General features: G+C 38.8%; 1 protein-coding gene across 1 annotated transcript; it reads right to left on the reverse strand.

The window, feature by feature from the left end:
• Positions 1–12415: 12415 nt before the first annotated feature.
• LOC140239178 (uncharacterized) lies at positions 12416–26999 on the reverse strand. The gene is made up of 10 exons (XM_072319060.1): positions 26883–26999; positions 24854–25226; positions 23728–23878; positions 21499–21620; positions 20010–20186; positions 19487–19575; positions 16756–16978; positions 14762–14884; positions 13594–13750; positions 12416–12626 (listed from the first exon to the last, which is right to left on the reverse strand). Exons 1-10 carry the CDS (start codon positions 26997–26999, stop codon positions 12416–12418), a joined length of 1743 nt encoding a protein of 580 aa, XP_072175161.1.
• Positions 27000–27942: the final 943 nt, after the last annotated feature.

Consider the following 27942-nt stretch of genomic DNA (forward strand, 5'->3'; position numbering starts at 1 on the left):
GCATGATTTCACAAGACCTGGCAGTTGCAAGAATCAATGAACTTGCAGAATATTCCCATCTAAAGAAAAATATCATTTTTGTCATAATCATGTGCATGCTTGTGCACCTGTGTGTGTGTTGGCATAATTGATTGTTATTCTGTCAACCAGGGAAAAAGTGAAGAGAAAAGTATAATGACCTGGTTATATTCCTCAGAACAAAAAGAGACGATAGCAGAAATGGAATGCATTCTTATCTTGTTAATAATCATGACATCAATTCAAATGCAATGCGTCTTGTTTGACTATGTGAGTGTAAGATAATACACTGTACTATGTAATCTTGGCAATACACTTCCATTACGAAATTGAAAATGCCAAAGACGACTTGTTTTTCTGACTGTCTTAGATTTGGGATTTGTCGAGATTGATATTTTGCAGAGATGGTTGAGGTGATATCATTGTGTAATCCTGTTGTGTGCTACAATGTATGGAGTGCACCGCTTGATATGGAACATTTATTAAAGGACAAGTTCACCTTCATAAACATAAGGATTGAGAGAATGCAGCAATATTAGTAGAACACATCAGTGAAAGTTTGAGGAAAATTGGACAATCGATGCAAAAGTTATGAATTTTTCAAATTTTTGTGTTGGAACCGCTGTATGAGGAGACTACTATAGCTTATGAGTCATATGCGTACAACAGTATAAAGAAAATGTAAAGAAAATTTAACATATTTTCACTTTTTTCGCATAACAAAAGAGCACTTGACTTGCCTCTTTCTAAGGGCAGGGGGAATAATATTACCCATAACATATGTCGGTGACAAGTCAAGGGAATGTGTACTTTTTTCAAAAGATGAAATTTTGTGAAAATCTCTTTATATTTTCCTTATATTGTTGTACGCATGTGACATCTAAGTTATTCATACACTGCCGTAGTCTTCTCATCCAGCGGTTACTGCACAAAAACTTCAAAAATTCATAACTTTTGAACGGATTGTCCGATTTTCCTCAAACTTTCAATGATGTGTTCTACTAATATTGCTACATTCTCTCAATCCTTATGTTTATGAAGGTGGACTTGTCCTAGACAAGTCCACCTTCATTCTGTATGTCCCAAAAATAATTACAACAGGACCCTCCACAATGATAAAGTGCTTTAGAAATAGTTAATCAATCCAAACACAATTTCAGGGTACGAAACTATAACTCACTGCCCACATCTTGCAGAAAACCCCATTCGATTCGCTTCTGTGGTCAAAGAAAAATGATGAATTTTGTAGAGCATGTCGGGAATCTCTTCCCTCCAAGTTATATATTGTGTTCACACACAAGAGCATCCAAGTGCTAAACTTGGAAGAATCAGACTCGTGACATGCTTTACAACAATCCTCATTTCTTTGTGACCGCTTAACCAAATTGAATGGCATTTTCTCCAGAATAGAGCTAAGATGTTATATTTTGAAGACCCTGAAGTAGCTTTTACACAGTTCAATCATATTGGGTGTTATCAATGCAAAAATCTGATTGTAATTTTTTGGGGACATACTTATAGACATGTGGAGTTTAGTGAATGCAACAATATTAGTAGAACACATTAGTAAAAAGTTTAGGGAAAATCGGACGATCAATGCAAAAGTTATGAATTTTTAAAAGTAACTGCGCAATTACTGCTGGATGAAAAGATAATTACAGTGTAGGATGTCACATGTGTAGAATGATATCCAAAGGAAAATATAAAGAGATTTTTCGAAATTTTATTTTTTGAAAAAAGTACCCACTTCCTCGACTAGTCACTGACTTACATTTCATTGTATGTTGAAGGTAATATTATCCCCCTACCTTCTGAAAGAGACATGTCAGGTGTTCTTTCACTATGCAAGAAAAGTGAAAATATGATGAAATTTATATTTTCTTTATATCTTTGTACACATGTGGCATCACCAGCCATAGTAGTCTTCTCATCCAGAATGAACTGAGCAGAAACTACAAAAATTCATAACTTTTGAATGGATTGTCGGATTTTCCCCAACATTCACTGATGTGTTCTACTAATATTGCTGCATTCACTCAATTCACTTTTCTACAAAGGTGGACTTGTCCTTTAAATCTACTGCGTGGCAAAGACTGTTTTTTCCCCACAAGTATTATACACATGTGTTAACAGGTATGCCACTCGTTAACATGCATCTCAACCGTTTTAATCTCAAAACTTCTTACCGACTCCACAAAGGGACATTTGACAATGACAAAACATGACAATGAAAAGACACCTATAAAATTTGAGAAAGAGACCACTTGCCATCATCCGGCTTATGACTATTGTGTCAAGTGAGCCGGAATAGTCTGGAAAACAACTTTATGTTTTTAACAATGCGCAATCGCCTCAAAATCAACAAATCACAAAGATAGCTTTTGTAAAAGAGGTCACTCATGTTTACTGTGAGTGTTTTTCGAGTGGCAGAGGGGCATTGATGAATTTTACATTGAGTGCATATAAATTACCTTCTGGTTTTCATTTATTTTTATCTTTATTTTATTTGAGTAGTATTTTGAGCATTGTGCGTTTCACGGAAGATGGCTAGTGTTTTGTGCATTTAGTAGAAATTCTACACTGTACATTCCAAGTAGTGCTGTAATGAAAATTGATAGTCGAAGCCTTCAATCAAAACAGGCACCTACACAACGGGCCATAAGTCCAGATGTGGAAGGGAGCCTATTAAAGCAAAGAAGGAAAATTAAAATGAAAGGCAAACAAAACAACAAATAACAAAGACAGAGCAGATACTAAGACAAAGAGGCTAAGAAGGATCACCTGAAAGTGATGCAAGAGCAGATGCTATTTCATTCTTTTCCTCTTCTTTATCTCTCTGTTTTTCCTTAATATCTTGTTTGATGTTGCCTCCCTATTCATCTTTATCCTTCACAGGTTGCCCCCCTATGATCCTTGGGATCATCACCAGCCCACCACTGCCTTTTGTCTGTTCACTCCCCCTTCCTTTAATCCCCCTTCCTTAATACCTGTTTGGCTCCCTGCCTTTGACTTCTAACTCACCCCTTTTGTTTTCATTGTTCCATGTCCCCTAGCCCTCCTTAGACTGCTTGTTTTGTGTAGTCCATCTCTATGACTGCTTTCCTTTATACATGTTTTGTCATTATTTTCCTCTGACAAAGATTCTGCTACAGTGTATTCTGCTACAGTGTAGGGGATGACAAGCTCAGGCCCTTTTCAGATACCGTGGTACATCAGTCGTCTACAGTAATGACCATCTTTGGCCACATATAAAATTGCAGTTGTAAGGTGAGTCAATGTCTGGCTCAATGATAACCTCCTCCTACAGACTGGTCATCTCCAAAAAATATTGCAAAGCAGTGCCAATGAGTCCGGTCAAGTCCCCATTGATTGTGTTGCCTTCCATGACATGATGAAGGGCACGAAGTTCACAAACAGAGAACTTTTGCAACCTTAGTCTGGTTTCCAGACCCTTTGCCAATTGGACTCCGTGGCGACAAAGGCGCCTCTGCAGGACAAAACCACCTTAAATTATACTAGTTTTTGACGTTGAGGCCGTCAATGTCCTGAATAACGAAATAATATTGGCAGAAGGTCTGGAAGCCAGACTATTGCAACCCATACACACGCCCTCTTTCTCTCACACTAATTCACTCATTCTCATGGTCGTGTATACGTCACTTGTGGTATACAGTACATGTAGATATAATGAAAACAAACAGCTCTCCAGTAGGCCTACATTATATTTAAGAGCTGTAGTGTGAATCCCATGCGGTGTGAATGCTGTGCATGCAAAAGGGTACAAGACTGTGTACGAATCTACGTGTATGTGGCAATACAGATGACATGGCATCAGTGTTAAGAATCCTCTACAGTGGACTCCTGTTACAACAAAGTCCTTGGGACCGGCAGTTTTCTTTTGTCATATCAAAATTTTGTTATACCCAAACAAATAAACAATAAAAATACATATGAAGGGTGGATAACATTGCAGCCCTGATTTTTACTTTGTTGTAAGCGGAATTTCTTTATAAAGGTGTTCGTTAATTTATCACTGACATTTCTTGTGGCTATCAGAAATGTCGAGATGGAACATATCTGATAGTTTCATTGAATTTCAAAGCCAATTATGGAAGAAAAGTAGATGATTTTGTCTCAAAAATATGTAAATTGTTTGTTTTCACTCTAGTCGCTGCTAAACACCTCAATGTCCAACCATGAGAATTCTCTGCATCCATGTCCCTTCCTAGAGAAATACAGTTTAGCTCATAACGACAGCTAAAACAAACAAATGATACACATACATAGACAGCTTCTACACTGCATGATACTGCATTTTATTTACACTTCAAATAAAAATTCTCATTTACAAGTGCCATACTAAGTAGGGAGAACAAAATGCTTCATTTCATCTCGTAACACTCCAAAAAGAGTGTGCTAAACTTCAACTCGGTAAATTATCTCAAAAATGCAAGATGTAGGTTGTACTTGTTTGCAGAATCACAGCTAGCTGAAACTTGTACATTTTTGGCCCTTTCTGGAGAAAAGAAAAGTGGAAGCTATTTCATTTGTATACTTTATATGTTTGGGGTTTTTTTTCACAAAGTTGATAACACTACACTGTATGAATACTGTAAATGGCAGATTTATACACTTTCAAAACAAGTTGAATTTTGCTGGCTGATCAAAAATGCTCCATATAATAATGGATTTGAAGGAACACTCAAGTGTTTTGAAAACACTATGCTGTCACAAATGAGATATCAATTAAAATAAAGAGTTTAACTGTGCTTCAGAAAAAGTTTATTTTAATACTATGGTCAACCAAAGAGCATGGCAATTCTGGCCATTCACAGATTTCCACACAAAAGGCATCAATCATCTTCTATAAAGCAATTCTGAATGCTAATGCTTTTACCTTGCTTTGTGTGTATCTTAAAATGGTGCAGAATATGTTTACCTTCAGAATTTCATGCCGCACTCGTCGAGAGCTAGCTGTACAAGAAAGCTTTGCTGCAGTGTGCTCCTAATGCCACAATGCTTTGAAAGCACCAATAAAAATGTCTTAAGTAAGTGGGCAAAGAAGTGCTATTGATATCTCCTAAATGCAGACTTTTGGATGAGTGACAATGGAATGATTTCGCTGTTTTGCCGTGGACAAACTGAAATCAAACATGTTGGGTATCCATACACTATCCTAGCCAAGGAACATTCACTTCCTTCCGGAATATCCATAATAGAGGGTTTTACATACACTGTACATCACAAGGATGATACTGAGGTTGTTTGAAGGAAGAAAAAATGGAAATCCAAATTTTCAGATGATTTTACCACATAGTACAAAAATGTGTAACAACTTGAGAAGGAAAAAGAAGGTGCATTGGGCTAGTAAAGTCTGTAGATTTATATTTAATATAAATCTACAGACTATACTAGCCTAATGCACCGAGCTGTACATCATACCAGTAGCTAGAAATTTTTACTTTGTAGGAAACTAAATCAACAGTTCTGTACTCTTGAGTCTCCTAAAAAATACAAACTGCCGTAATTAAGAATTTTGGAAACGTCCCCAACTATGATGTCATCACAGATGATTCTAGCACACAAGAAAAAATCTTTGATGACAAAATAGTGAGTCTTTGAAGGTAAAGGAAATAAACTATTTGCCAGGATGTACAATTTGTAACTGAGAGGAAGTATAATTCATCTTTTTATGAGCTATTTCAGTTTATTTATGTGGCAGCATTACTTCCATATAATAGTTTATGAGATACAACAGTCTTCTTCACACATCTGATAATACTGATTGCAAACAACACAAATTTAAGTTATGACAAAATATCAAATTACTGACTATCTCAAGGCAAAAATCTTTAGCATTCATTCACAGATTTCAAGCTTCATAGATCGCCCACTATATGTTTTTATTTAATTATTTGCCGGATATCATGTATTTCATTTAATTTTGTTATATTTGATGTATTTTTTTCGAGAAATATGAAAATCAGAATTGAAATTGAAAAAGTATAGCATTACACTTCATAAATTTATATTGTGTTTTCTCTCATGAAATATTAACAGATTTCTTACATCACACCATATACTTGAAAGTCACAAAATGGAAAGGTTCAAGGACTTTCATGTGACACTTGATCATTCTCAAGGATCTCTACCAATACCCCTTTCATATTGGCCAAAAAACGGCATGTCTACCAATACCCATTTCACATTGGCCAAAAACACGGCACGTCCTTCAGAGGACGTGCCGTGTTCATCCCAGACCGCTGTCAATATGAAAGCTCGACTCGGCGTGAACACAGCATGTACAGTGGATGAACAAGGGGTGAAGTTCGTGCTAGACCAGAGGACGTGCCATGTTTGTGCTAGACGCTGTCAATATGAACGGACACGGCATACAACCGGAACTGGAAATCTCGGATTAAAACACAACTGCGAGTGCATGCTACAGTGAAACCCCGTTATAACGAGGTCCGTGGGACCGGCGATATTACCTCGTTATAACTGGTACCTCGTTATAACCGTACGCATCAAAAACAAAGAAAAACATAAGCACGACATCGGAATATACCCATCAATGGAAGAAACTTAAGAACATCCTTTGCGTTGTTATTATACAATTATGGATCATTATTATTGAGATAATAAAGGGAAATTATTTGTTAATTAGACGAAAAAGTAGGGGTTGAAATGAGATAATTCTTTATTGTAATTCTTGTTTGTTAATTTTTCCTAACACCAGCGCAAATAGAGTAAAATACAGGCGTTGTTTACCATAACTTGCGAAATATTTTTACGCTGTTGGTGCCCAGCGGGAATGCGATGATTTCATGAATCATTTCGGCTGAAATCTTGTACAATATATGATCGTTGCGCTCGAAGGGATTAAAAATGCGTTTTTTATTTTCTTCCGAAAATCTCTTCGCGTTTTGTACATCCGTTCTTGAAAAATATGCGACAGGATTGAATGTGGAAGGTTACGTTGTGATCCTTTTTACGCAAATCTGTATCTCATAGACCATTCTGAAAGAAAGAAAAATCTTCATTGTGAAATGCAGTGTTAAAATTGAGATAATGAACAAACCCAGATCTATTCAAACTAATAAATACGTTTGTTTCTTTTTCTGATTTAGGTATAACATGCGTTATTCAACTATTTTTACGCTACTGTCACCTGGCGAGATCGCGATAATTTCAGAGTAACATAGTACATGCGTTGTTTACCGTTAACTTGAGAGGTATTTTACGCTGTTGGAGCCCAGCGGGAATTCGATAATCTCATGAATCATTTCGGTTGTAATTTTATACAATGTATGATCGTTGCGTCCGACGGGATTAAAAATGCGTTCTTTATTTTCTTTCGAAAATCTCTTCGCGTTTTGTACATCCTTGAACTGTTAAATGCATTTGTTTCATTTTCCGAACACCGATTAAGTATATAGGTTAACATGCGTTATTCAACTATTTTTACGCTACTGTCACCCGGCGAGATCGCGATGATTTCATTAATTATTTTGGCTGTAATCATACACACTCATATTTAAATTATTTTGTTAAATGATAATGAACAAATCCAGATCTATTCGAATTAATAAATGCGTTGTTTCTTTTTCTGAACACCGATTAAGTAGGTTAACATGCGTTATTCAACTATTTTTACGCTACTGTCACCCGATGAGATCGCGATGATTTCATTAATTATTTCGGCTTTAATCATACACACTCATATTTAAATTATCATTTGTTAAATGATAATGAACAAATCCAGATCTATTCAAATTAATAAATGCGTTCGTTTCTTTTTCTGAACACCGATTAAGGAGGTTAACATGCGTTATTCAACTATTTTTACGCTACTGTCACCCGACGGGATCGCGATGATTTCATTAATTATTTCGGCTTTAATCATCCACACTCATATTTGCTAAGCAGCAAAAGAACTGGAAGTCGGAACTAAAAATGGAAAGGATATAATAATGAGTTGCACACGCCTTCCAATTGTCCATTTTTGGCCACAAGTGAAATGAAAAGTTTTTGAATGCGTTACCTTTTTTATTTCTCGTTGCAGTGTGGTCTGCCCTAATTATTATCACGCACGCGTATCTCGCGGAAAAGAAAATCAAATGATTATGTTTAATGATTTAGTAGGAACATCAGAAGGCATTCCTGTGTCTTATCGCGTGATTTAGAAGAAAACATGGAAGGAACGGTTCTCTGCAAAACGGAAAAAGACGTGGATAGCGTGAATTCGGTTTTCAGGGTTTCGTTTGTCGCGTGTTTGAAAGCGGCAATTTAGTCAAGAAAGGGAACCTCGTTATATCCGATCAAATTGCTTATGTTTTTCTTTATCATGATGCACCGAAATTGTCCTCGTTATAACCGGAATCTCGTTACAACCGAACTCGTTATAACCGATTCGTTCTGCCATAGGTTTACACGTAAAGGAAAACGGGACCGACGCGATCACCTCGTTATAAGCGGTTCCTCGTTATAACCGAACTCGTTATAACGGGGTTTCACTGTAGTATGTATACAGCAAACAGTTTCACATGTGTGCTTTGTCAATGAACAAATAATATTGTCCAGTATTATGTATGCCATAGCACATTGTTTGCTGACTTGCAAAGATATCAAATTTGTAAGAACAATGAATGATAAAGTAATACAAAAAAAAAAATATATGTTGACTACAAAATAATAGAGTTAATGTTTTATTTATGTCTCAACAATTTTTACACTTATTTCACGTGTAAAATTACAAGGCAATTAGGTGCGCCTGCTTAGAATTGGGTCAGTCTGCGCTAGTAATTACTGACTGCCATAAGTGGCTATACACACACTGTACTTATTGCTGTCAGCTGTAAAATGTAGTATTGCTGTAATGCATTCGGAAAAAATTGTAGTTTTGGCATTTTGGTGGACTGCCAGACTGTCGCTTTCATAAAAAAAGGCGCGGGAAGATGGCCGCAAGTAATCACGAGACCGTGTCCCGAGCGGGTTGCTATAGGAACGTGTGCCGAGTTTGTGCCGTGTTCGAGATCAGTATGAAAGGGTACCACGGGCAGTACCTCGTGTTTACATAAGAATTTGGGAGGGCAGTCACGCCATGTTCATCCCAGGCTGGAGTTTGGCGTGACATCCGAGGATGCCAATATGAAAGGGGTACAACTTTCCAAGAACATGTATTATAATCCTACCAGTACAGTATACACTGCATGCTACTCTACAGCCCTGTTTTAGCAGAGCCTGTCAAACTCGAGTTGCCGCGGCAACATCCTGGTAGCATCCTGGTAGCATCCAGATAATTCTTTTTTACCCTGCCTGTTAACCTGTTGAGGATAGGATGATTTTGCTGCAACACGCATTTTTCATAGAGGCTTGCCTGTCTATACTCGGAACTCGTCCTCAACAGTTACACACAGTCCCTGCAAAATGTTGCTCAGACGTCGTAACAGTAATTTGTGCCAAACTCTACCCTAGACAGCTAGGGTAATTACCATGACATTAACTCCGATATCACCCTGACAACCCTTCTAATAAAGTGCTCCTGTGGTACGGTAACATTCCTTTGATTCACCCCACACGCATGTGCAACAGTCCAAACAGAATGACGCATTGCTCGCCAATAACATGCCTGGATTGTAACCACACGCCCTTAGTATATGAAAAGATAGGTTATTACGGACACCTAAAAAGAGAAGTTTTTCAAAGTGTGTCTGTTAAAACAGTACCACTTGCTCTCTCTTGCAGTATATTAGGGAGCTTTAAATTTTTGCCACAAAGACGTTCAGAGGGAAAAAAACCCTATTCTGAGCATGCACAGAATCGTTTATCAAAGTTAATCTATTTATAGCTCGGGTCGCTGAGTTTTCACTATGCGTTCTGGGCTATTTTTACATCCGCTCAATTCATGAAATAGAGAGCTAATTCATGCACCGATCATATGGGGGCGCAATATTATCTTTTATAGGTTGGGTCCTAGCATAATCTAGAGCTACTTTTCAACACGACGCAGGAAAGAGAAAAACGTCCAACACAAGTGTCGTCTCAAATGTCCGCGCCACAAATCTAAAGCTCCCTATTGCCCAAGGTGCGGAATTTTGTTCTCCAGACGTTGCTACATGAGGGTAAAGTCTGCTAAAACAGGGCTTTAGAAAGAATTGCAGCAGTGAGCCAAGAATTCATACAATGATGAAAAGTTGACGAGATGAGTCAACAATTCTTGGACAGGCATACCATCATCAGTCAGTGACTACAGATAAACTGAAAACTCTATTTAGTGTCAGCAAGAAGTGTTGACCATGTAAACTATAAAGGGCTTTTTACACTTGTAAATTTTTGCTTAGTCCCGTACCAACGGTGGGGCTAAGGGGGGGCCTTAGCCCCACCGTTGGTACGGGACTATCCTTAGCCCACTTTAATCCCGTACTATCTGGCCCTGCAAAATAGCAGGGTTAGCATCGCAATTGCGGTGCCAAGCAAGTGAGTGTAAACAGAACGAAAAACTAATCTTGGGCTAAGCGACGGAGATGAAGTCCGACCCTCACTGAACAATCAGAAACGAGGTAATCAAGTGCTGCTGGTGCGTGTGTGTACGTGTACAGTACACAGCGTAATCATGAATATTCATGTGGTTTGAAAAGTACCGGACTAAGAAATGGGAGTGTAAAAAGGTCAATTTTCTCCTTAGCCCCGGACAAGAGCTTAGTACGGGACTAATGGGCGAGAGTAAAAAGCTGAAAAAATTGGTATGGGACTAACGATAGTCCTGGGTCAGAGAAAGTAAGGGGTTAAGAAACACAAGTGTAAAAAGGGCTTAGCGGATTTTTGACAATGTGTGCCTTTGATAACAATTAAGAGACTTTATACAACTGTATATTGCACAGGATCTTAATAACATGATGACGACTATCAAATATGAATATCTGTAAATCTAAACCTTTGGTGTGTCCCCTAACCACTTACAAAATCAGAAAGCTAAGGTATCTGAGTGGATTCATAACTACATTACTCAATGCCAGTAACAACCATAGGGTTTTTCTTCTTTTTTTATTTGGTGCAGTGTGTATAAAATTTACCACTGCTTACCCTTTATGTGAACCAGGTTTTGTGAGATGAAGTACAATGTATCTAACATAGCACTGAGCCAAAAGAAACATACTGTATGCGATCATAAACTATTAGAGGGCTTTATACAATGTCAAAGGTCGTTTCCACGATCACCTGATATTCTGGTTCATCAGTGTGAATGGTTTGAAAATACCTCAATTCTTCCGAAGGCCAAAACCAATTTAAGTAATTGCCCAATTCAACCAAACATCAAATTTCTTCCTCATTGTAACATCAAATTAAAAAAAAACAAAAACTCTCATCTTCTTTCAGCAGTACTTTGCTAAACAATCACACCTATCACACATTATATCAAAAACCTTGCAGTCACAATTAAGAAATTTGATTAGTGAAGGCTGTAGACTTGTTTACTAAGTGGACATTATATTACTACCCCGCCCCACAAAGAAAGCTAAAAAAAAACACACAAAAAAAACAAGTTTCTTATTACAGAAATTGAACCTTTGCAGCTTAAGAGCAACTTTACAATTTCATTGTTCATTGTGTTGCAATCAATTATCAAATCAGTTTGGCAAGACCATTTAACTTCCTCCTTTTTTTTTTTAAAGTAGGGACACATGCACGAAGGAAGACAATAATTACCACATAACATATAAATTTGTCAATATGGCTGAATACTAGAAAAGGTGGAGAGTACATCACACATGTACCCAAGGGCAAGCACTGCATCTAAGCATACAGCCAGCTCAACTGAAAAGCTGGAACCTGTAAGCTGGACTTGACCATTTTGAAATGATGGAATAAAAAGCAAATTTGCAATTCAGTTACTACAAATGCGGAAATGCTCACGGTACATTAATCAGGGCTGCATGCTAACCCATTTTTCCTAGTGGTCTGAACCTTAAATTTACTGGTCCAATACTTTTTTTTTTTTTCAACTGGTCCCAACAATGTTATTTTTTGTTATTTTACCTGTAATATCAGACTACTAAATCAAGTAATTCCTAAAAAGTTATTAGTCTGACGGTGATTTATACTGGTCTGGGACCATCGGACTGGTGCCAGTGTTCAGCGTCACATTAATTTTTTGCGTATTTCTTGCAACTTTTGGCTAGCATGAATTCTACAACTTTCTCTGCACGTTTTGAATGGGTTGACAAGCCGCTCTGGAACAAGTAGCGCGAGTGAATGGGACCTACCAATCTACTTCCTCAATGAGAAATTACGACATCTTTCTTTTATCAAGTACTGTAGTTAACATCTACCCATTTGCTGATATTAGAAATGTCTGATACAAAAGCAAACTGGAGATGGAAGTCTTTTAATCAGCCTAGATAATTGAGCACCATGAATACCATGATGACGGCTGCTGCTCAGAAGTGCTACTGCCGCGCCTTCTTGACCGCCGATGCGAGCCTCGTGTCGATCCCCTTGATAGCGTTTCATCACTGCTCAGCTCTGATTCGCTGGAGTCATCCTCTGAGTCTTCTGTCGGTAGGGTGAAAGTTGGGTCAAAGGTCACGTGCACTGCATCGCCGGCACTGTCAAGGGTTTCAATAATGAAATGATTGACACTGGTGGCAAGTTTCACAAACTAACAGCAATTAGCATTTCCAATTTTTATTTCAACCTTACCTCATTGTAGCAAAGTAGGTGCAATAAAAGAGCTATGAAATGATTACTTGATTTGTATAATGCCATCAGAACTCTTTTGATTTTGTGTGCTTACACACAAAATATGATGTATATGCACTTACCATGATAACACATCATATGCAACTCTACTTTGAACCATTTATACTGGCAGCACAAAATAGATGCATGTACCTACCAAGATACAATATGCAACTCTACTGCTTTAAACCATAATTAAGGGTGACATTCTCATTCAAAAAAATTAAAGGGTCAACTTTGTTGGGACTTTGTAACTTTTAGTCATTTTCTTGGGAAAAAACAAACAAACTCAGAAAGACAAAGTAATCAGAATCAGTAGTGAGCTGAGTGAATAAGAAAAAAAAAGTCATTTTTAATAATCAGCTTTATTTCCTCATCATCTATTAAAAACCAACAAAGAGCAAAAATAAAAAGCAAAACAAAACAAACTGTAGAAATGCCTTTCTTATTTCATAGTGATGCAGTGAATAGTGCTGTAAGGCAAAAGGCTAATTGTACAGCTCACTGCTGTAACACGATATATTACAGTCAAACCTGTCTTAACGACCACCTGTCTATAGCAGTCACATCCTGTATATGGCCACTACAAACAATTCCCTCCGAAAAAAAAGGCATGTTAAAAAACCTGTCAGTAGCGGCCACCTGCCTATTACTGCCACTTCTTTTTGTTTTTTGGTTTTTTTTTTTGGTTTTCCTTCGGTGGCTGCTATACATCAACAGGTTTGACTGTATTATTACAGCAAATTATTGCAAATATCATAAAACAAATGTTGAAAGTACAGCTCATTGTTTGGAAGTGACAAATCGAGGCAACAGCTTCACATTTACAGTCACTACCTTTGTCCAGCCACGAGTCTCCATATCCTGAGCTCCTGTCCCCCCGTGATGAAACACTTGTGAGAGTTGGCTGTGTTGGGGCAGGAGATGGTCTCAATGCGGCTCAGGTCAGGGTCAGAGAGCGTCCCCACGTATTGATTATCTGAAGAGAAAACTATTTAAAAAAGAAAAGAAAATGAAATCAAAAGGGGCCTCAGCTTTCGATCCAGGCAGAATCTTTGTCCAAGTCAAAATGACAAACATTGTACGTGTAGAGGGTAAGTTGGGGGGGGGGGGGGGAAAGAAATATCATAGGTTAATGGACATTCCCATACATTTCCTAATGGATTTTTTTTTTTTCTGTTTCTGCTAGCAGGGATCAAAAGAAAATCTTAATGCAGTGGACTCCTGTTATAATGAGGTCCTTGAGATTGCCAGTTTTATTTCGTTATATGAAAATTTTGTTATAACCGAACAAAAGAAAAACAATAAAAAAGCACAGAGCAGATAATATTGCGTCGTAAATTTTAACTTTGTCTGAACAGGAATTTGGGTAAAACTGTGGTCATTATATTCACGGGAATGCACTGTACAACTCAAAAATGCAGAGTATGATCCCTGATACATGTTGGAATGAAAACTGTTGCCACTGTTGCTGGTGTTAAACCAATTATGTATGTACAATTGTTCATCCTGTCGTCATTTCAGTACAGTATTAGTGGTTGGAGTGGAAAAACGTAAACTGACTGCTAACAGTTAGTTGGTACTAGAAGTTGCTAGTGTGACTGAACGCGTATGCTCCCAATGCCAAACACTGGATCGGTGAATCAACTTTGTGTAGGGGTCCAAAATACATGCATTATATTGCACCCAGTGTACAGCAGCGGAAAAAAATAATAATAATAAATAAAATTTAAAAAAATACACAAAACAAAAGAAATCATATGACAGAATAACTCTTGGTTTCCAATTGTCTAAGTGAAAATATCACAGAGCGTTAATTGGGAAGGTAAAAAAGAGAATTAAAGGATTAATTCTTTTGTAAAACCAAAACAACACCAACTGAAATATCACTGTAATTTATGTTGCATCTGTATTTAAAACAGCACTTCACATTACCCACACACCCTTATCTCCATTTACTAAATCTGGACTAAGTCTGAACTGTTCCATCTTCCCAACTTACAGTTGATGGAGCCAACACCATTATCCAGGTCGTAAGAGGAGAAGAGAAAGACATCATCTGTGAGCAGCATGGCATCCGTGCTCCCAAACTCTCCAAGATGGTTCCTTAGCTTTGTCACAGTAGCTGTGGGTTAAAGAAAGATAGAGAGACAACGTCAACATACTGTGTTTTAAGCCCTGTTTTAACAGAGCATTTCAAACTATAGAGTTGCATTGTACCATGACATCATCCGGGTAACGTTACGGTAATCTTTTTTCACCTTGCCTGCTAAACCAGTTGTAGCAAAACGTTGCCTGGACATTGCCACAGTAACCTCCAGTGCCAAATTTTACACTGGCCAGCTAAAGGTAACTGCCGCGACATTACCGCGACGCTACCCTGGCAACTCTCCTATTAGAATGCAACTGCAGTACCATTCCTTTGATACACTCAATGTGCATGGGAAAGATTGCAGACAGAGAATGATTGGTACACTGTGCGCAATCACGTGCATGGACTGTAACCACTGATCTCTACGTACCGGGTAGTTCAGGGGCCCGTTTCATAAAACTTGTCATCAGTGACAAGTTGACATAGATGTGACAAGCTACTGAAATCCTTGCATCTGATTGGCTGAGAGCAAATTTGCCATAGAAATGTGGCAGTTGTCACTGATGACAAGTTTTATGAAACGGGCCCCTGATCACTGATTGTATCAACATTTTGTTTACAGACACACAGTGCAGGCCGGTGGGTGGGGTAGTCGCATCAGTAAACACAGCCCCCTTCATAGATCATAGAAACTTACCTGGGTAAGGCTTTCAATGTGAGTCTGTAAAAAATGTACCCCTTGCTCTCTCCTGTGGTTACCAGGTATACTGGAATTCTAGAGGAATTTTGTTCTCCCAAAGTTGCTGTGACATTGTTGCTGGAAGTGCTGTTAAAACAGGGCTTAAAGCATGTTTTCTTTAGGTGCAGATTGATCAAATTCTGTCCCAAATCTCTCAACCTATTGTGAAAAAAGGGGTGAAATACAAGCAGTTCCACAGATAGTCATGTATGTTCAGCTACGAGAATTGTACATTTTGTATGTGACCGTGCATCACAAAACCAAAAAAAAAGTCACACCCCTTGATTTCATGCGAGGAATCAAAAAAGGTGAAATGGGTCAACTCAAGTCAGTCTCCAGTTTTTCATATTTTTCTGAAAGAGCTATTCTTCTTCTACTTTATTCCTATGTTTGGGATCATAAAATGAATGGGAAAGTGTGTTTTCAGCAGTTTTTCTACAACCTTTTCTTTTTTGTAAAGAAATGATATCATCTTTGTCTAATAATAGAGGGCTCTTCACATCTTGAAAATCCTTTGCACGCTCGCCACGTTCAACTCTCAATACTGATAGCTTTTGAAAGGATAAAGCTACTGCTTTGAAAGTTGGCATTAATCACGAACAGAATGAGTTAATAGAGCATGCTCACTTTCAGCTTAATCTGATAATCCCTTCATTGTCGTTGTTCCTGTGGTTTACATCCTGTTTCTTGTCCCATTCATCGCACAGCTAGCACGGCTTGGTGAAAGATTAACCCGTTGAGGACGAGTCCCGAGTATACTCGGGCAGGTGTCTATGGGAAATGCGTGTTGTAGCAAAATCAAACCGTCTTCAACGGGTTAAGCGCTTGAATAGACCCTGTACTTCAGAGCTTTTTTCTCAGTTCACACTTTTCAACAGTGTGTGCTTTCTTTGCAATATTTAGGTAGATTAGGAGAGTCTATTTGAATTGAGTTACACATTATTTTAAAGCTTAGAGTCTGCTATTTCAGAATCTGCCCTTAACTAAAAATTCATGTCTGGTGACTTTTTGTTGCTTTTGTGATGCAGGGTCACATTCATACATATGCCAGTACATGTACTTGCACGATCATCCACAGCTAGTCTGCATATAATGGAATGTGTGACAGGAAGAAAAAGAAACTACTACTGAGGATAGAGTAATGACACATCAATTAAGAGCTCACCGTTCCTCCAGTCAAGGACCTTAACGTTGGTCCCATCGTCCCCATAGTACACACAGTCACCTGCAATGCCCAGCGAGGTGATTGGTCTCTGCACAAGGGCGCCCTCGCCCGACTGGTTGTGGACATTCTCTGACTCAAACATGACATGGAGAGACTGGTCTCTAAGTTCCCAGAGTTTAATGACTCCATCTTCAGAAGCTGTCACCACTTTCTCACCTTTGACCTACGAGAGAACACCCAAATATCATTCATTCTATACAGTATGTGTTACATATTCAGCAAGTCCAATTTTTCACAAATCCAGACTTCTCAACAATTTCACAAGCTGTATAATTTGTCATCATGGAGTGCAGCAATATATGGAAATGTATGCCTGTGCTTTATATTCATTTCTGGATCAGCGTCAATATTTTCATGTTTTAAATTTGACGAATAGCACCCGACTTGCAAAATTTGCCAAAATAAAAATCCTGTAAATGGCATATGAAGTGTGTAGTTGAGAATAAAAAGGGTAAATGCAAATTAAACACTTTTAATTCTGGATGTATTTCACTCGATAAACACGTTTTACTGGTTGCCCACATAAAGAATACGTCCTTCAAGTGCTCCCCACTTCAAATGCTACAAGTTTTATGATTGCCTTAAATGATGTTTGAGAAAAAAAAAACCTTGGTAGCTTTCTTTCAAATACTAATAATCAGACTTAATGGGTTACTATAAAGGGCGAATAGCCCCCTTACCCTAGCCGCACTACATTGGTTCACTACCAAGACAGATCTGGCGCTTCAGTAAGTTCAGTACGTAGTACACTATTTGTATAATTACAAGGCAAAACTAGTACATACAGCTGTAGAAAACAGTGTGTCCTGTACTTGAAGTTTAGCTGCGGAAATTCATTGTCACCCATAATTGCATGATTCACTAGGACATCAGATTCACAAGCTCACAAACACACGCAAGAAAAGAAAAGACACAAAAAAAAATCATATTTCTTGTCTGCAGTGAAAATTGGGTTGTATAAGGAAATAGATATATCGCTACGGCTACTGATATGCCTCCGCCATAATGCATGGTTCTCCTAATAGGTCTATAGTACAATGTCTTGACAATGTGTGATGAAAGTTTCACACAATTGGCAAAATATTAAAATGACAGGTTTGACACAAATGTGCTGAATGTTCACTTTCCTAGAACTAGGTTCAATTGGATGAATGATTAAAACGTCAGAGTGCAGGTGACTTTTGACCCTTTTATAAGTTTATGCATTGAGTAATTTTCAAGGTATTGAGAAAAAGTATAATTTCAGTATCAAATGGGAAAATAGCATTATCTAAACCTGGCCTTTGACCTTTGACCTCACAGTTCCAAATAGAATCACTGTTAGGTTGAACATGCATAAATATGTAAGTTTCAAGATGATACCTTGAGTTACTTTCGAGATATGGAGGAAAAAGTGCAATTTAGCACTTTCACTTGACCTTTTACCTTGTAACCTTTGACCTTTTGGCAAGAAACTTCCCAAAAAATATATATTGGGTAATACATGCCATACATCAAGTTAAAAAAAAAACCTTCAGGCATATTGCATTTTAAGGAAAGTAGTGATATTTTGAGGAGTTGACCTTGACCTTTGAGCCCCTGACCTTTGACCCATGACCCCCACATTCCCTAGATAATCACTGCCCATCGGTACAAGCATATATACTAAGTTCCATGAAGATACCTTGAACTATTTGCGAGATATGGAGAAAAACATGAAATTTCATTTTTTTTTCACAAAATAACCTGTGACCTTTGACCTTTGACCCTGTGACCCTAAAATCCACACAAAGTATTATCCCCCAAGGATATACCCTCATACCAAGTTTGATGTAAAACCACCACACAGTTCTTGAGATATCGACAAAAACAAAACGGGACGGACGGACGGACGGACGGACGGACGTACGGACGTACGGACGGACGGACGGACGGACGTACGGACATACGGACGGACGGACGACCCGAAAACATAATGCCTCCGGCCACTTCGTAGCGGAGGCATAAAAAGGCAAGATTGAACTTTCACAGACTGAAACAAGTATGTTGCTTTGGTCTGTTTGTGGTAATTTCTCAAATGAAAAAAAAAAAGAAATACACAATGCAAAGAGTGATTATTTGTGAATCTGTTTGAGAGCACAAAGGTGTCAGACCAAATACACTGTCTACAATAACACTATCACTGCTGAACATTTGTTGGGCAAAACTCTGAAATTAAAAAAAAAGGCAAAATTCATTATACTCTTGTTGCAGAACACATCAAAACTACTCATTTCTTTTTCTCTGCCATCTTGCCCTCACCTATTTTTGTGATGCAACTTATTCTGACCCGAGATATACATGTACACTATACACAATCTGGTGCACATGTACAGTTTTGTATGTTACATGAGTATAATTGTATGCTTTTTGTCAACATGTTCTACATGCACAGAAAGGCTGTACTGTACAAGTGAATATTCTCACATGAGTAATTTTTCTAGCTCTACCAAGGAAGATTAATTTTGCATGTTTTTACTTACATTTATTCAAAACATTGCATAGCGGTATATAATTTACGCAAAAATATTTGTGCTTTTTTTATTTATTAGCTATTTTCTGGCTGCGCACAATGCATGAATATTTCCCCACTGTGAGAATTTCCACTTTTACAGTATGCCACAAACTTAAAAAGAACTCATTTGTCTCTTACCTTGATGCAGGTAACACTGCCCTCATGAGCCAACGAAGAAAACTCATTTGCACCGGACTGGATGTTCCACATCTCAACCTTACCCCCATCTAGAGACAACAAATGAATGAGAATGATTTACATGTAAGCCGGATGCTGCAAAACCCACTCACCCACTTGCCAAGGGTAACCAAAACTCACTGTCAGGCAAGCAATACAAATGGGCAGCTGCCTTTTAACCCCAACTAGGCCGGGAAGCGAAGGCCTGGGAGGACATACTGGTAGCAGAAAACATGTAAGGATTCTATTTCTTCATCATAGCATGTATCACAGATTGAAGTAACCACATGATTACAAAGTGTATACATGTATATGGAGAAAAGAAAGCAGGCAATCACTGTATCTCTGAGGTATTTCCTTTCCTTACCATCAATGATTCCAAAACACTGCTCTCATTACAGTTTAGAAAGGACAGAGTTTAACATAAGCTAAAAAATTTGAAAGGTGACAATTTATACTGGCATATGGTAAAGACTAGACTTACCTGATCCAGTCACTACGCAGGAATTTGCACACAGAAAGTCCATAGCAGTGACAGGGTTGTATGTGTAAATGGATAAAATCTCCTTGTGTAAGCCTAGGTCCCACACCCGAACACTGCAGTCCATTGAAGAGCTGAGAGCAATCCGACATGATATCTCATCCAAGTCAAAGTGACTGGCTGTGGTTGAAATGATATGCAACTATCAAATGTACATAATAAATTATTCATGATCAGAAATCAGGCTTACATTTCACACCAATTTGTTTCTTCTTTTATGATAATGCATGTTTCGGTTGTATCTATTACAACAGCATCTTGCCCATGTCCAACTGTAGCATGGCCTTTGTCAAGGACTACACATTGATGAAGCCAACGTCTAAAGCAAGGAGTACCGATATCTTGATTTATTTTGATATGACATTATCATTCAGGAGACACCTGGGGGTGTTTCATCAATTTCATCAGCACTGACAAGTTGTGAGTCTCTGACAATTTCAGCAAAATCTGTGGATTTGATTGGCTGAGAAGCTCTGGTCACTGACTGTTACCATGGTGATTGTCAGAGACTGACAACTTGTCAGGGCTGACAACTTTCATGAAACGGTCCCCTGGTGGAACAAAATCAAAGTATTTGAAATAACGCAACCTTAAAGCCATTTTCATTTGCTTTCAAACTCGTGACACTCAAGTCCTCTGCTACACTGTACTTTCAACAGTCTCCGAAATCATTTCAATTTATGGCTATTAACTCTCACTCCAAATGAAATAAAAAATGCAAAATGAAGTACAGTTGAACCTCTCGTATCCGGACAAGTCGGGACCGGGGCTCATCCGGATAAGGGATTTGGCCGGATACGGGAGACTCAGTGCTTTAATACATACACATGTACTGATGTAGCCCATTGTAGTACCACATGTAGTAATGTGTATACTGCAACCTTTTCATTGTTACATTTGGGGATGTTTGGGGATGTTAAAATGTCTGAGGGTAAGCAATATGGAAGGAAATTTGATGTAATGCATGTTAATCATGTTGGAAGTAATGTGTGTTTGTGTAGGAGTTCTCAAGGAGTTGGGAATCCCCCTTTCCTCCCATAATTATTATTTTTTTTTTAATCACGGCGAGATTGCATCCGTATAATAGAGAGATCCGGATAAAGGGAGGCCGGATAATAGAGGTTTAACTGTACAACTAGTTACTACTTTATATCTAAACTAGATACACTCTGAAGTAATGCCAAATTGAATGAATACCGACCCTTTGTATATGTACACGCTGTAGCTTTTAAATTCCTTATATTACCAAAAGAAAATAAGTTTACTATGCCTTTTTTAAAGACCTTTTTAGTAAAGCGAATCTTTACACAGATTCCAGGTAGCTTCAATCTTATCCCTTACATTTTTTTTCTTCTCATATAAAATATCATTCAGCTGTGACAAGTATGTGTACCATATTTTGATGTTGAAAAAGAAAACCCTAAAGACTTACCTAAAGATTTGCTTTCTTCCCTGGACAGGAGATAGACAGAAGTCACTGCACCACTATGTCCACCAAGATTACATATTTCCGCTCCTGTGCTCAGATCCCAGGCTTTCACGGTTGTGTCCCGACTGATGGTTGAAAGTTTTAAATAGAGAGTTGGAATTTAACAAAGGTTGATTGGTGTTGAGAAGGTGATTTGACATTATACCACATCTCAATCTATTTTCTCCCTTTTTTTTTTTCACATTACAACATGATTATTTTGCTCTGGCTAATGGGGACGGACTGAAAGTGCTTCTTGACATTTTGCATTGTACTTTAAAAACTCCAGTCACACAGCTGAGATTTCAACACATTATGATGCTCAAGGCAAAACATATTGATTTACTTAAATATCCACAACAGAGGAACAGTAATGTGTACAATTATCTATAGATGCTGAACAGGGGCAGTCATTTGATGAGATCTGAATCAAAGATCCTGTCATCAAGAATCGAGCACATCAACCACTATACCAGTATCTCCACTGCTGCTGAGTGTAAGGAAGTACTAAAGAAGAAAACATACACTGTAGTAACAAACAAAACACTGTTGGAATGATCAGATTAACCCTAATCAGGCTGGGCTTTTTTGGCTATGCTATATCTTGGGGGGCGGATTCCGCCCCCCCTTCAGATCTCGCCTATGGAATGCGTGATCGTGCCGAAAATCGGCACACGCGACGTCCGTGACGTATACTATCAAAATGTATGGTTGCTTTCTCCAAAAAATTTTTCTTATATTTTATATTAATTAGTTATTGTAATTTATGCATAAAATCAGTTTGGGGCTCTAAATCACTTATTAATGCTCTAATTAAGCTAATTTCTTTTAAAAATGTTTCTTGTATCATTCTTCTGAGACATAGGATAAAAAAAAATCTGTATCGAAATTAATTTCTTATGTATTTGATTGTTTTTTGAATTTCTTATGTATTTCGACCTTTTGTTTTTGTTTGTTTTTTGGCCAAAATTTGTCACAGACATTTTTCGAAGCTTTATTATGCTAAAATCAATTAATTTCGTCCATTCTAAGTCAAGATATGAATTTTTATGTGAATTAATTGAAAAAACACAATTTGCATTGGATTTGTACACAAAATCACGTTTTGGAGCAATTTTGGGGTTGACAAATTTTTTTCGAACAGGCTTCGTGTCAAAACGGTGCGCACGGGCGCAACAATTTTGGTCTCAAAAGTTGAGCGATACTTGAAAGAAAAAGTCATGAAACATCGCGGCGGGAGCTTATCGCGCTGCGAAGATATTGCGCGAAACGTCGAGGGGGGGCGGATTCCGCCCCCCCAGTCTGATTAGGGTTAAGACAATAAACAGCAATGCTAGCCTTCACACATAAGGCTACATTGTACAATGCACGTGCATAAACTTTCTTACATTTATGTTCCTTTTTATATTGTCGTGGGGATGTCATCCACTTCAATGTGTCATTTGAGCCGAAGTGTTTCTAACCCTGCTTTATGGGTCACATAGGATCACCAAAGTTACGAAATGAAATGAATGAATGAATGAAATTCAATTCATTTCCCAAGCAAACATCGACAACAAACATGAAATAGTAAAAAATTAAAGAACATTACACTGTACAGGTTTGTGTTTCTTCAGTTTGTCTACCTCTACAAATGAAAATTTGTTAAGATCGCAACTGCTGATCTGATGTCGGAATCTCGGAGCTTGGGTATTTGTTCCACGTTCATCGTGTCACTGCCGTCAACCAGGGACAGCCTGGTGGTAGTGTCGCTGCCCGGAAAGCAGTAGATGACAGGTTCAAGTCCCACTGGTTCCTTTTTTTCCGACATGTTTGTTAATTTACAGATCAGCAGTTGCGATCTTAACAAAATTTCATTTGTAGAGGGAGACAAACTGAAGAAATTCAAACCTGAGCCTTCACCCTCTGAATAATATCTTTATTTCATTACACTGAACAGTTGGTAAAAAAGAACTAGCAATAGCAAGCAGGCTAGCCAAGGCCAGTTCTTTCAACAATTTACATTTTTGCCATTTTTACAGAAGTAATGTTATATACTATCATTTTCTAATAAAGGATTTGTTGAGAATAGCTTAAACATTATTCGATAAGAGATATTTTCTTACTGACTTGCCAAAAACGTTATCGGCCTATAATACTCCTTCTGATAATCAGAAAAATATCAGCTAAAACAGTCGCTTGATCCCTATGTACCTGCCAGAGAGAATGATGCCATCCTTGCAGTGAACGCTGGAGATCAGATCATTGTGTCCTTCCACATCTCGCACCGAGAACCTGTACGTTACCCAACGCTCTCTCTGCTTGGTCAAGTCTGATTTCCCTTTTGGTGGGGGCCTCTGAGGAGCTATCAGCATTCACAGCAAAAAGGTATGCAGAACATGTACTGTACTACTCAGTTAGCAATGGAGTTTCTATCTTATAATCAAGTACCCAGCAGGTAAACTCATGGAGCTGTAAATTTATAGAGATGCTACGCTACAGTGTAAGTTTCTCAACAGGTTCGGAGGAACTGTGAAGGAGCAATGTCAAATGGGGATTACAAATATTGTGCAGTTTGGTTCATACAAATGCCTACTAGTATTATAACATTTTAATACTTGAAAATAGTTTTAGAATTCCTTTGTATTTGTCATGGAAGATGGTCCTAAAAGGCATCATTTTGAGCATTTTTGCACAAAGTTTGGTCAAGGGTGAAAAAATCTTGAATTTTACTGACATCTACATATCTGAAACTGATGACAGAATATATCTAGAGATTTCAATGGATATGTTTTTTTAGAACACTGAAAGTAAAAAAAAAAAACAAAAAGAAAACTGTTATTTGTATTGATATAATCATGTGTATTGTAGATATCATCATCCATAAAAATAAAATATAAAAAGAAAAGGTTTGCATTACACAGATGAGCATTAGCAAGCCTCCCATCTGATGTTTATTATTGATCAACATACATTGAATGTGCCACATATTTAAACTTTCCCTGTGAGGAGTGAGAAACTTATTGCAGGGCAGGCAAGTGTGAGATGGATGGTTGGGGCAACAAAGTTATAGGCCAGAAAACTGTTTATTCCCCTACATTCCAGTGAATCTACGTATACTTTCAGGGAAATGGCAAGTTTATTGTCACACGCTCATTGGAAACCGACAAAATGAGGGAATGTCAACTATTAATTCTGGGACCTATCCTCCTCGTTTGTAAGTAACATTAAAATATCGTGCAGCAATTCCCCTTCACAAAATTCCCAACATTTCAGAAGTACAGAAATTATACACAGACAATGTACTGGGAACAGTATGCTGTAGATAAATGCTTACTACCTGTCGGGCCTGTAACAGGTGATGCTGATGTGCTTTCAGCTTGCTGGTTTGGTGGGTGTCTCTCCTCCCTCGGCCTCTTGGTTGTGAGTTCTTCCCCAGTGCTCTCCTTGAATCTGCCCCCTTCCTGTCTTTTCACCACCGCTGCATCACCATCATGGGATCTCTTCATCGTAACTCCAGCTTCCTCTGCTCCTGTCCGGCTCTCTTCCCTGTCCGATTCCGCTGTTACTGTTGGTCGATGAGATGCCGAAGGCTCGCTATGTGCTGTAGAATGTTCCGGTGCACTGGCAGACTTCTCTGGAGTGTTCACATCAGCCTGTAACTCCTTGAGTTTCTCTCGGATTAGAACACGTAGGGACCTCTTCTTTGACACCTTCAGCAAAGGACAAGAAAGTACAATGCATCTCATCTTCAATCAAGTAGCTCACACATTGTTAATTCATGTTTTACTGTTCTAAATTTCTTTCTTACTTGTTTTTATTGTTGTTGATAGCCCACTGGGTATTTAAGGGGTTTACAAAGTGTGTACTTTTCAGAGATGGTGTATCAGGTTGTAAATCCTACAGTTGTATGTTTCAAATGAGCATTACCCCCTCCCCCCCCCCCCATGATCTTTTAGAACATTTAATGAGCGAAAATTTTGATGCCAAATTGCTTCAAACAAGCAATCTATCAACCTGTTTTAACTCAAACTCAATTTTTTTCTAAAACAATAGATCAATTTTTTTCTTCTTCTCATTATGGAGAGTGGACATGTGTAACGGAAAATAAAAAATCACAATGCGATTTTGTGACTGATGTGAGATGGATTAGAAGTGAAAAGGAGGTGTCATGAGCACTGCAGGGAGGGAGCCTCTCGAGTACCCTAGAGATCCTCATGAGAGGGAGAGTGCCTTGTGAGACGGAGTCTCCCTCATGAGCAGATTTCCCGGACTGACTTAGAGACAAAAACATTTTTTTTTTTATATAATATTTTGACATTTACAGCTCTCCTCCCTAGACACATCGGTATCAGGGGATTCTATGAAGCCAGACACAGTCCCCAGTCTAGGATTTTATACTTTATCCCCAACAAGATGGACACCTAGATCTACCGTTGTACAGTCTGAACGATGTGAAGTGCATTATCCTATCCTATTCCTCTTTTCATGCCTCATCTTAGACAAACAAATCTGCCTTTTCTTCAGTGGCCTCTTGTTAACTGTGTACGGTCTGTGATACGGTCGGCCCCTTGTACAAGTAGTTTGATCGGTCTTGCCTCATCTCAATCAACTGTCAATCATGTCAATTGAGACATGAGTACTGTAAAACGAGGAATTTTTTTTCAAAAATCGAGTTTTAATCAACCGATGCAGAGCGCCCATCAAAACACGGGCGCCAGCGTGTTTTGATGGGCGCTCTGCATCGGTTGATTAAAACTCGATTTTTGAAGAAAAAAAAACAGACAGGATTTTTTCTTCTTTTCATCATGGATAGTGGACATGTGTGTGTAACAAAAAATCACCGTGCAAAGTTGCGACAATGTATACATCAGATGTGAGATAAATAAGAAGTGAATAGGGGGCTCGGGCCCGGGGCTCGCGAGAGGCGTGGGGGCGGTCCTCGGCCTCATGAGGCGAGGCAGTCCTCATACACGGGAGCGGTCCTCATGAGCGGGTTTCCCGGACTGTACTAACTGCAAATTTTTGGTAGATTTTATCGATCAGTCAAATACTAACGAGTAACGTTAGTACTCTAGGCAATATAACTTATACCGGACGGCCGACTATCTAGTAGGGATCCTATCGGCTGGCTGCCCGGCCCGCCCGGCCGGCTGGCTGGCTGGCTGCAGCTGGCTGTCCTTTAAACCAGTCATACTCATACCGACATCATCTGAGTTCGCAATCGCATACAAACAATACGTACTGCGATGAACAATTGACACACACAAGAAAGACTTTTCTCAAAAGTTATTTCATGGTAGGCCTAGATTGGTAGTGACATGACGGCTGACTTTTACTGCACACAAGAAGTACAATGTTGAATGTACCTTTAATATTTCTTCTTGGTTGAGTGGTCTATCAAGACGTTCCAATGTTTCAATTTGACGCAATTTCTTTCGGAGTTTGCGGACTTCAGCCACAATATTGGAGGTGTCTTCTGCCATCTTTCCGCAATGAACTTAACTTCTTTCAGTTATCTTCAAGCAATAGTAACACGTAGAGATAGCGCCGCGCAGAGGCGCACGCGCATGCAGAGCTACCGTATACCCTTTACAAGTTAGCTTTCTGCTCGCTCGCGCCGTTGCGCCCCACAGCGTACGACTGGTCAGCTGATTGTTCCCACGTACCACCTGACCTTTTCACGAACACTATGCACAGAAGGAGTTCTGTGACACTATGAAAGCTGTCTGACGTCCTTAGCATGCAGGATCCTGTCATACATTATACATGTCGACTCGATTCTGCAGGCAGCCTTGTATGTGGCGCTTCCTGCACTGCTGCAGACGTTGATCAGCAGCTGAGTGACAGTTGACGTGACGGGGTTTTTATGCAGCGGAAACACCGCAACTAGCTGCAGCCGAAAGAACCCATCTAATTGTTAGAATAAATCTTTTACATCGTCGTTACACAACTTCTCCAGCACCCGGTGGTCGAACATGGTCTAACGTTACTCGTTAGACTCTAGAGTCGAAACATGATTTGTTAGTCGTTACAGCTTATCACTTCAGCATCGCCATTCGCCATTGGCATTGGATGTACAAATTTCGGCAACCACGCAGTTCTGTGGACAGTCGACTGTGTTGGTCAATAAAGGGGCATTTCACATTTTCAGTGAAAGGTATGTGAGGTTCCTGTCGTTGTATCGTGTGTGTTTGGGTTGTTCTTTTATCTTCATTTTGTTAAAAAAAAAAAAATGCTAAAAAAGAGTCAATCATAGTTAGTTTATACTCTCAGCATAAATCTTATGCCAGTTCTAGTTGGGTCTAGGATTAGGAAGGGTCCCGGCGTTTCCGCGTGATTTGATGCTGATGCTACGGCGCGGCGGGGGGCCGATCTCTGCAGCATGCCATACACTTGTTGTGGACAGCATCTTCCGTCCTTTAGCAA

The sequence above is a fragment of the Diadema setosum genome, chromosome 15 (assembly GCF_964275005.1).
Source record: "Diadema setosum chromosome 15, eeDiaSeto1, whole genome shotgun sequence".
Classification (NCBI taxonomy): domain Eukaryota; kingdom Metazoa; phylum Echinodermata; class Echinoidea; order Diadematoida; family Diadematidae; genus Diadema; species Diadema setosum.